This window comes from Panulirus ornatus, chromosome 40 (assembly GCF_036320965.1).
Source record: "Panulirus ornatus isolate Po-2019 chromosome 40, ASM3632096v1, whole genome shotgun sequence".
In the NCBI taxonomy this organism is placed as follows: Eukaryota; Metazoa; Arthropoda; class Malacostraca; order Decapoda; family Palinuridae; genus Panulirus; species Panulirus ornatus.
Genome location: NC_092263.1, coordinates 12,983,549 through 12,995,319, shown reverse-complemented (window position 1 = coordinate 12,995,319; position 11,771 = coordinate 12,983,549). Strand labels below are relative to the sequence as shown.

The window sequence follows — 11,771 nt, the reverse complement described above, 5'->3', positions numbered from 1 at the left end:
GAGCGCAACCTAACAGCTGCTGAAGTGCTGGCTCGCTTCACAGCCATCACTAACCTTCCCGATACCCAGGTGGGTAGTACTGGTAATATACCTCCCTAGTCGTTGGCTTCCTACCAACTACTACCTACTTACTTACAGTAGTAACATAATCAAACAACTTAAACACTTGCCTCACACTTGTTTTCATCTGAAGGAGCCTCATGCATGTACAACATGTCAAGGAAAAAGTGTGGACTTTGAATTAGATGCGTAAACATTGCTTTGCCTCCCAGGAACTGTGGTAGACACTGTGATCTTCCATATAGAAGAACTGCAAACAGAAGGTAAGGTTAGTAAGCTGCTTAGTTACAATGAGAAATATTATAGATTAAGTTCATTTCAATGTCATTTATTTATCCTTTTGTAATCTTTAGTTTTTGAAAACTTTTAAAGCCTGAAAGTGTTTCATGTCTATCATTCTAAAAATTATTATTTACTCATTCCTAATTCAAACAGCTAGACTAACTGCATACATCCTCTCATCAAACTCCTAATGGTGGAAAGGTCGCAGTTAGAGGGAAAGACAAAAGATGAAAGAAAACTCTACAGCTTCACAAGGAAAGAAGGATGCAGCACAATGGCCAATCCTTTATTGGCTGGTCTACAAAAGCCATGGAATGCTACAGCCAAATGCTTGCCACTTATGCAAGTCCAGGTCATGGGGACAGACACAAGTAGACAGTTCATGAAATCAATTAATATCATGAATAGATACACATAACCTTACAAGGAAACCAACAAGTTACAAAATATTAATCTATCATTAGAAAACATGCAAATACTAACCGGTTCTGAATATACAAGGAGGAGGAGCAACAGCTGGATTCGAGCACTGGGGCAGAGAAATCTGGTGTGCAATGAGGTCAAAGAGGAGACTCAGGTCACAATGACTTGTAGCTACAGCATCTTCTAATTCATCCAATTCTGCGATGATTTCCCTTGGGTTATTTGTGAAATCATGGAGCTGGAAAGAAAAAATTCGATCAATGAACAATTCTAAGAAAAAGTTATTATTCTACTATGAGCTCTACTTAAAACTGCTGGCTATGATAACAGACCATCTGACCCAGGTCATCACCTTTGAGAGCACGATTATGGATTATGTAAGACATCAAAGGTTCACCCTTTCTCCCACTAAACAGCTTCATACATTACTAGGCCATGACTGGATTTAACCAATTCATCTGTTCGTCTACTGTATTACTATTATCATCTATGAAGAGAGGAATTATCCAAACAGCAGAGCCTTAGCAGAATTTTTTTGGTATCCTTTGGAAGTCAATCATTATTACCATAAAGACATAAGAACCATCCAAGGGAGAAACACACTTTCTCCTAGGGTAGTGCTTCAGTTAAGAATCAAGTCCATTTAATCTGATGGTTTTCAACAATTACAGTATATCAAAACAAATTGATATCTAATCATCATCTTCATAAAAGTTGATGTGTAAAAAGAATCTTGACCTACCATATTAGTAACCACATTTTTCTGCTTGATAATTTCACTCAATTACTCTGAACAAATTCTACATGGTACCTAATGAACCCAAAACAAACTTGATAAATATACAAGAAGCATCTTGAGAGAATATCAACTGTGAGAATATAACTGACTAAGGTTAGAGATAACACACATTGGTACACTGAAGGGTTAAAGATTTATGATGGAGAGATGACAAAAATTTACTAGTGACTCAAGAGGTATGGTAACACAATAGCATATGCAAGACATATGAAGACTGTACTACATATATATCATCAAAATACAAGATCAAGTACTTGATACAGAGGTATTCTATGCCAAAAATATGGACAAGATAAATATAATCTTACCCTGTTAAAACATTTACAAATGATATCAATTCTACTTTATGAAAAGTTGTCCTCTAATTTGGATCTTGATGACAAAGCAAATGCAACCATTCACCTACTGAGCATAGTCAATTTCATTAGACAAGTAAATTCTTAAATGCTATTGTAGATTTTACTATAATGATTTTAATGAATTCTTATATTCTATATGCTTTTAATCAAAATCTGTCAAAATCAATGGATGAAAATAAGAATATAGTCTTCAGTAGGGCAACATTCAGCTCTAACGTAACAGGGTTTCATATGAAACATAAAGCGCACACTTTCTCCAGTGAATGACCTGGTAGCCTGATAACTGAATACATGAATATTAAGCACATAACCTTGATTAAGGTGTGAACCATCGCGAATGATGAGAAAATCCTTGTTCTATCCAATATCAACATACCCAAATTGGAGATTCATGAAGAACTACTAAGGCAAATTTATGTCGTGCATCTATAGCATGCTTATTTTGCAGGAAGAGAGTGAGAGCACGCTTCACCATATACAATGCTGAATATTTTGAACCATCAGCAAGTTTATACGGTGTATTTCCTTCTTCTTTGCAGACGTCAACAACCAAAATCTGGAAAACCAATACAGATAATAATGAAAAAAGATTAATTTTGATATCTAGTTTCAGTCTTCACAAACAATACATACATTGGTATGAATATAATGTCCTCATCCCTGTAATCGAAAGATTCTTTTTCACTCTTTATTGCCACTTCCCCCATTGGTGAAAGTGCCACAAACAGATGAAGAAAGGCTGCATTCACTCACATACATTCTCTTGTTGTCATGTGTAATGCACTGAAGCCACAGCTCCCTATCCACAACTATGCCCCACAGGCTTTTCCATAGTCTCCCCCATCTTTATATGCCTTGGCTAAGTCTACTGACACCATATAAACCTCTATATACCACATCATTCCAATTAACACTATCCTGTACTTGCCTTTCAGGTCCCAATCAATCAGAATTTTTTCACTCCATCCTTTCATCTCCAATTTGGTCTCTATTCTCCTTGTTCCCTTTACTTCAGTCACATATATCCTCTTTCTCAATATCCCAACCATTCTCTCCATATTCCAAACCATTTCAGCACACTCTCTTCAGCTCTCACTACCACACTCTTTTTGTTATCACTACCTTTCTCTTAACCTTTTATTACTTGATCAAACAACATCACACCACATACAGTAGTATTCTAACATTTAATTTCTAGCATACCCACTCTCTTCTGTACATCTTTTGCTACAGCTCATGCTTTGCATCAAAAGTATAGCTGGTAAAATCTAATTCAGTAATAATTCCTGACCATATGCACTTGCCACTAGAGTAAGTTGTAGCAAATATATCACTATGCCAGTTAACCTGGTACCCAATGCAATAAAGTTTGTTTCTAAAAAAAAAGAAAAAAAAAGCTGTAACCAGTGAACAAATGTATAAAAAATATCACTGATGCATGCATATCACATCCTAAACAGTAATGTTTTTGTATGGTTTCTTTACCCTTTTGGTGTTATAAATGTCAATCTACTGTTACGAAGTGCTAAAGTACATCTACACTGTACTCCAAAAAGTCAAAATATATGAGAATCTTTGCAACTAAATACTTATCAGAATGCAGAACAACAAAACTGGTTAACAATTAATCCTGCCTAAACCTACAAGAATACAGTACTCACAATATGTTCTGGGCAATTAACCCGTGGGACATGCCGCTCTACTGTTGCATTTCCATACTCCTCAGTAACTTCATGGGCCTCTGATGGGGAGGTTTCTCCTGATGAACCTTCTTCACCAGCCATTCCTGAAGATTCATTTGTTCAAGTTGTTAGCTGTTTTTAAAGAATATGATCAAACCTAAATTCTTATTTCACTTACTGCTCTTGTGTTTCATGTACCAGTCATCAAGGAATACCATGCATACTATCTCCAATTAAACAGCATTTTCTCCACAGAAAAATAATCTATTTTTCTTCATAGATTCCTCCATAAAAGCACTTGTCTTCAAACATAATCCCTTGATATATCCCTTCGCCTTCATGTTCCCTATACCTAGTGTCTCTTCTTTTACTCAAATGCACTTTTTCAGTCAGTCTCTCTCCATCCATTTTTTCTGCATGGTATATCCCTGCACCCATGGTACAGCAGTGAACTGTACTATACTTCTGACTCCACAAGCAATCCCATAGTAATATCACTTATCTTTATTTCCCCATTCTTCACCTTGTCTACTTTCCAAATTTCACATTTGCTCCCAAAAGTAATCCACAATAACCTTTCCAAGCTGCTGGATACATTTCATTTGAACACAAAACATTTGGAAGGGCTTTACTACTCTATACAACAAACAACCACAACTTGTTCAAATGATTTCCTTTCGGTAATTTCATTCACATTGAAGTAATTCACATGACCCTCACTCTTCAAATATGAACTTTCGTTCCATCATTCATACTGAAAGTGTTAAGTATATAAAATGCTTAAACATCACCTTCCTATCATCTAAATATACATTACAACCTAATTTTTTTAACAATTTTATTCTAATCTGCATTCATTTTTTTCTGTTCTTATACACTCGTGTAATGCTTTCATCAATTCTTTATCATTACGATCAGCATACAAGATCCTCAAGTTACATTTTCTATCAGCATTCTTTAGTTCTATTTTCTCTATCAAGTGTCTTTAACTGCACTCATATTTACAAGGGGCAGATCAAGTGCATACACTCATGCATCTCTCATGGGAATCTAATTTGGAAAGGTTGCTCATATCACTATCACTCATACTGTCTTTACACATTCCCTAACTCGGCTAATCCGCTGGTAATGTAAAATAATGACTGCATTACAAAGCAACGTTTTGTTCAAGCTTGAATCACTGCTTTGAAATCTTATGATCTGTTTATCATCATTTTGTCTACGTATCCACACACATAATTTTCACTGTTCATGGTTCTGTCCATTCCAAAACTTTTCTTTCCTCACAGTTGGCTGGCACTGCTCACAAACTCTTTAATGTTCAAATGCCTGACAGTCCATGACACCTTGAAATGTTTGACAATGTCCAAACACAAGGCTGATATGCACAGCTGAAACTATTCACAAATTTTGTCACAGCCACACATCTATCACTCTCCAGCCTGGTACTGCTCATCTACTTGCTACAGGCTACTTGCCTTATAATAGTGACATATGTTGTAATGCATACAAATCTTGTGCTAAGCAGAATTTTAGAACTTTCAACACTGTTCATACATATGGTGCTGGTATGCATAGAATCCATTTATGTTTGGTTCTACACATACACACACACACATCTGGGGTAAACCATGGAAAGGTATATGGGATCTGGATGTGGATAGGGAGTTGTGGTTTTGGTGCATTACACATGACAGCTAAGGACTGAGTGTGAATGAATGCGGCCTTTTTGTCTGTTCTCCTAGTGCTACCTCACTGAAGCAAGGGGTAGAGATGCTGTTTCCTATGGGACAGGGTAGCACTGGAAACGGATGAAAGCAAGCAAGCATGAATATGTACATGTGTATATATGTATGTGTATGTCTTTGTATGTATATGTGTATATGTTGATATGTATATGTATGAATATGTGTGTGTATGGGCGTTTATGTATATATATATATATATATATATATATATATATATATATATATATATATATATATATATATATATATATATATCTTTCTTTCTTTTAAACTATCCGCCATTTCCCGCATTAGCGAGGTAGCGTTAAGAACAGAGGACTGGGCCTTTGTGGAATATCCTCACCTGGCCCCCCTCTGTTCCTTCTTTTGGAAAATTAAAAAAAAGAAAAAAAAAAGAGAGGGGAGGATTTCCAGCCTCCTGCTCCCTCCCCTTTTAGTCGCCTTCTACGACACACAGGGAATACGTGGGAAGTATTCTTCATCCCCTATCCCCAGGGATATATATATATATATATATATATATATATATATATATATATATATATATATATATATATATATATATTTTTTTATCATTATTTTGCTTTGTCGCTGTCTCCCGCGTTTGCGAGGTAGAGCAAGGAAACAGACGAAAGAAATGGCCCAAACCACCCCCATACACAATGTACACACACACGCCCACACACACAAATATACATACCTATACATCTCAATGTACACATATATATACACACACAGACACATACATATATACCATATATATATACATATATATATATTTTATTTACTCTTAACTTTCTTCTTTCACACACTTTACCAAACTCAGTCACGAGCTTCTGCAGTTTCTCACATGAATCAGCCACCAGCGCTGTATCATCAGTGAACAACAACTGACTCACTTCCCAAGCTCTCTCATCCCCAACAGACTTCATACTTGCCCCTCTTTCCAAAACTCTTGCATTCACCTCCCTAACAACCCCATCCAAGAGCAAGGTTATTACGTACAGTAGGGTTGAGGGTCAAGTCAATTGGGAGGTAAGTTTGAAGGGAAAAAAACTGGAGGAAGTAAAGTGTTTTAGATATCTGGGAGTGGATCTGGCAAGGAATGGAACCATGGAAGTGGAAGTGGATCATAGGGTGGGGGAGGGGGCGAAAATTCTGGGAGCCTTGAAGAATGTGTGGAAGTCGAGAACATTATCTCGGAAAGCAAAAATGGGTATGTTTGAAGGAATAGTGGTTCCAACAATGTTGTATGGTTGCGAGGCGTGGGCTATGGATAGAGTTGTGCGCAGGAGGATGGATGTGCTGGAAATGAGATGTTTGAGGACAATGTGTGGTGTGAGGTGGTTTGATTGAGTAAGTAATGTAAGGGTAAGAGAGATGTGTGGAAATAAAAAAGAGCGTGGTTGAGAGAGCAGAAGAGGGTGTTTTGAAATGGTTTGGGCACATGGAAAGAATGAGTGAGGAAAGATTGACCAAGAGGATATATGTCGGAGGTGGAGGGAACGGGGAGAAGTGGGAGACCAAATTGGAGGTGGAAAGATGGAGTGAAAAAGATTTTGTGTGATCGGGGCCTGAACATGCAGGAGGGTGAAAGGAGGGCAAGGAATAGAGTGAATTGGATCGATGTGGTATACCAGGGTTGACGTGCTGTCAGTGGGTTGAATCAGGGCATGTGAAGCGTCTGGGGTAAACCATGGAAAGCTGTGTAAGTATGTATATTTGCGTGTGTGGACGTATGTATATACATGTGTATGGGGGTGGGTTAGGCCATTTCTTTCGTCTGTTTCCTTGCGTTACCTTGCAAACGCGGGAGAAAGCAACAAAGGAAAAAAAAAAAAATTATTTATTTATTTTGCTTTGTCGCTGTCTCCCGCATTAGCGAGGTAGCACAAGGAAACAGACAAAGGAATGGCCCAACCCACCCACATACACATGTGTATACATACACGTCCACACACGCAAATATACATACCTATACATCTCAACGTATACATATATATATATACACACACAGACATACACATATGTACACATGCACATAATTCATACTGTCTGCCCTTATTCATTCCCATCGCCACCTCGCCACACATGAAATAACAACTGCCTCCCCCCTCATGTGCGTGAGGTAGCGCTAGGAAGGCAACAAAGGCCCCATTTGTTCACACTCAGTCTCTAGCTGTCATGTAATAATGCACCGAAACCACAGCTCCATTTCCACATCCGAGCCCCACAAAACTTTCTATGGTTTACCTCAGACGCTTCACATGCCCTGGTTCAATCCACTGACAGCACGTCGTCCTCGGTATACCAAATTGTTACAATTCACTCTAATCCTTGCATGCGTTTCATCCTCCTGTATGTTCAGGCCCCGATCGCTTAAAATCTTTTTCACTCCATCCTTCCACCTCCAATTTGGTCTCCCACTTCTACTCGTTACCTCCACCTCTGACACATATATCCTCTTTGTCAATCTTTCCTCACTCATTCTTTCCATGTGACCACACCATTTCAATACACTCTCTTCTGCTCTCTCAACCACACTCTTTTTAATACCACACACACACATACATATATATATACATATATAATAATTTTTTTTCATACATATTTGCTATTTCCCGCATCATTAAGGTAGTGTTGTTAAGAATATTATTGCAAACACACACACACACACACATACAAATATATCAAAAGTCAAAATTTGAACACCTGGTCTCATCCTTATGACTACACAAATGCATCAGATACTAGTCTGTACTGGCAATGTGTGGTAAAATCCATGAACATGGTTCACTCCATTTACTTGGTGATGCACACGCATCTAGTATTATCTAAATACAAGGTACAGCACTATCCATATAATAGGACCTGTCTATGCATAACATGCTATCCACATATATATGTAACCATTTATACATCTCGTCCTACCTAAACATCTACTACACACACACACACACATGCTATCTCCTAAACATAAAATCCTGCTCACTCACCTGGCAATGTATACAAATATCCCCTAACATCCAACAACAATCTGCAAATTTGATATCATCCATAGAGCTAGCAATGTCCACAACTCCATCCTAACCAAGCTTTACAGTCAACATATGAAGACAAAATGCAAAATATGAATAAAGTGAAAGTAACCTTGGCAAATCACTATTACTGAGGAATGTGGCCAAGATTGTCAAGATAATAAGGGTGGGGCAGCAAGCATAATTACCTCAAGGCCCTAAAAGCCAAGCACAATCCGTAACAACTTTTAACTCTTAATCCATTCTGTCCCCACAACATTATCTTAGAAGTACAATATATATTTGATTAAAGTACTTGAACACACAAAATAGAAGGATTTACCACATGAACATTTACTTATTTCCAGATGATATAACAGCAGATGAAATGCTACAAGATAAAAATAAACTTATAATAGAACAGAAGATAACTAAAGATAAAAACTACAGTAAGTAAAACAAATGCATATATATATATATATATATATATATATATATATATATATATATATATATATATATATATATATATATGTGTGTGTGTGTGTATGAGTGGATGGGCCATTCTTCATCTGTTTCCTGGTGCTACCTCGCTGATGCAGGAAACAGTGATTAAGTATATAAATAAATGTAATGTATATATATTTGGAGGTAGTCAAGTGGTCATAGCAGAGAATGGAACCATGAAAGTGGAAGTGTCATAGGTCCGAGCAGAGGAGGATGGATGTGTCAGAAATGAAATGACAATATGTGCTGTAAGGTGGTTTGATTCAGTAATAAAATGGTAAGAGATAGGTACAGCAATAAGAAGAGTATGGTTGAGAAAAGTGAAAAGGGTATGCTAAAATGAAGCGAATGAGTGAGGAGAGGTTCACAGATACAGTACACATGTCATAAATAATGGGAACAAAAAAAGAAGACCTAATTGGAGATGGAGGATGGAGTGAAAAAGATCCAGCATGGAGGGGTTGAACATGGAAGAGGCAAGGTGTTCACAGGATAAAAAAAAATGTAGTAATGAGGTATACTAGAAGTGACATGCTGTCAATGGAATGAATCAGGGCAAGTGAAACTGCCACGAGAAACTATGTGGCCTGGTTGTAGATAGGGGACTTTGGTTTCAATGCATTAAACATGACAGCTAGAGAAATGATGTGAGAAAATGAGGTCTTTCTTCGTCTGTTCCTGGCACTATCTTGCGAATATGAGAAATGGCAAACAAACATGAAAGAAAATAATACATATATATTTTCCAAAAGAAGGAACAGAGAGAGGGACCAAATAAGGATATTCCCTCTGAGGCTCAGTCCTCTCTTCTTAATGCTACCTTGCTAGCGTGGGAAATGGTGAATATGTATGTAATATATATATATATATATATATATATATATATATATATATTATCTCGGAAAGCAAAAATGGGTATGTTTGAAGGAATAGTGGTTCCAACAATGTTGTATGGTTGCGAGGCGTGGGCTATGGATAGAGTTGTGCGCAGGAGGATGGATGTGCTGGAAATGAGATGTTTGAGGACAATGTATGGTGTGAGGTGGTTTGATCGAGTAAGTAACGTAAGGGTAAGAGAGATGTGTGGAAATAAAAAGAGCGTGGTTGAGAGAGCAGAAGAGGGTGTTTTGAAATGGTTTGGGCACATGGAGAGAATGAGCGAGGAAAGATTGACCAAGAGGATATATGTGTCAGAGGTGGAGGGAACGAGGAGAAGTGGGAGACCAAATTGGAGGTGGAAAGATGGAGTGAAAAAGATTTTGTGTGATCGAGGCCTGAACATGCAGGAGGGTGAAAGGAGAGCAAGGAATAGAGTGAATTGGATCGATGTGGTATACCGGGGTTGACGTGCTGTCAGTGGATTGAATCAGGGCATGTGAAGCGTCTGGCGTAAACCATGGAAAGCTGTGTAAGTATGTATATTTGCGTGTGTGGACGTATGTATATAAATGTGTATGGGGGTGGGTTGGGCCATTTCTTTCGTCTGTTTCCTTGCGCTACCTCGCAAACGCGGGAGACCGGCAAAAAAAAAAAATATATATATATATATATATATATATATATATATATATATATATATATATATATATCACACATATTTGCCATTTCCTGCATCAGCAAGGTAGCATCAAGAACAGAGGGCTAGGCCTTGGAGGGAAAGTCCTCACTTGGCTCCCTTCTCTGTTTCAAACATAAATTTTTGTGATTGTGCCAGGGGCAAACTTTTGAATCATAGCATACCAGTAGCAATCCATACTACGGGAGGTCTCCTCATATAGTTCATGTTGAGCTTTACCTCCTTCTTCAGTGAGAATGCAGCTAATGTTTTGATTTTTTGTCTCCCGTTACAAATTTTTCCATTTGAATGTAACTGAAAAACACTTCTTACTTATAGTGAATCTATGTAGCTCCAATAAAAGTTAACACTGCAGATTAAATTTCCCTTCTTTATTAGAAATCTAGTTATCAATATGCTAAAAATATTTGGAAAACCAATATTCACTTCAATTTTTAGCCACCCTCAGTCCCTAGGATTAAAACAATGACCACATTCTCCACTCTTGCATTTTAACTGTAGATGGCTCAGGTCCTAGAGGCTGTGGAGATGACAAACATTCCTGTGACGTGGAGCTGATTGTAAAAACTGAAGACATTAAGACATGAACAAAAACCTGATCCCTCAACGCAGAGAGGATCTTTGTTTCCAGCGGCCACTCATCTGGGCAACACAATTATCCAAAATACTTGTCAATATATATATCTATACAGTACGGGGATGGAGATTTACACCCTGAAGATGCACCTCTTAACCTATCTGTCCTATTATACAATGACTTCGACTACTGTGCACTAGCTGCATTCACAAGTCTCATCACTTTTTTTCTTTTTTTGCACGCGCGTGGGAGAAGCAGCCACACCTAACTGAGCCCAACCTCACCTACCTTGACATACTTTTAAGTTAAAGGTCACCAGCTGCAGTGGTGACAGCCTCGCCACACGCCAGTTTTGCCCCAGACGCCGCCCTGGGGACCCACACACTCTCTCTCCCCCCCTTCCTCTCATTACCCATTACATCCCCTCCCCCATCTCCCTCTCCCCCCCCTACACACAACCCTTTTCACGTGACCTACCTATGGGGGGAGACCGAGGCCCATGAAAATTAATGAGGGGACTTACTTTCTTATGGGCAGCACGTGCAATGTTTTTGGTAAACAGCTGATCACTATAAGTGACACAACTAGTGAACCTGATGCGATTCCCGTCGTAGTAGATGTGTGTCAAAGATGTTCTTTATGGAGTTGACGACCAAGGAGGACAAGGCGATTCACGACCTCTTTAACGAAAACGCGTCATGAAATCAGCCAACAGTGACCCCCCCCCCCAATGGAAATAGT

The 11,771-nt window shown here is 38.3% G+C and overlaps 1 protein-coding gene across 6 annotated transcripts in view; it reads right to left on the bottom strand.

Annotated features, from left to right (window-relative positions):
• Positions 1-11,690, bottom strand: part of LOC139761431 (BRISC and BRCA1-A complex member 1-like) — a 38,771-nt gene extending 27,081 nt beyond the window's left edge. For 2 of the 6 annotated variants that reach the window (XR_011715514.1, XM_071685610.1), the window contains exons 1-5: positions 11,554-11,690; positions 3,585-3,709; positions 2,300-2,479; positions 826-1,003; positions 171-310 (exon numbers count right to left, since the gene is read on the bottom strand). Coding sequence is in view for 4 of the 6 variants with exons in the window: in XM_071685610.1 (XP_071541711.1) it covers positions 171-310; positions 826-1,003; positions 2,300-2,479; positions 3,585-3,707 (621 nt within the window). In the remaining 2 variants the exon portion in view is untranslated. Of the gene's footprint in view, positions 1-170; positions 311-825; positions 1,004-2,299; positions 2,480-3,584; positions 3,710-10,617; positions 10,750-11,553 lie in introns of those variants that run through there. The other 4 variants (XR_011715513.1, XM_071685609.1, XM_071685608.1 and 1 more) reach the window with 4 other exon arrangements.
• Between the last annotated feature and the right edge of the window lie 81 nt (positions 11,691-11,771).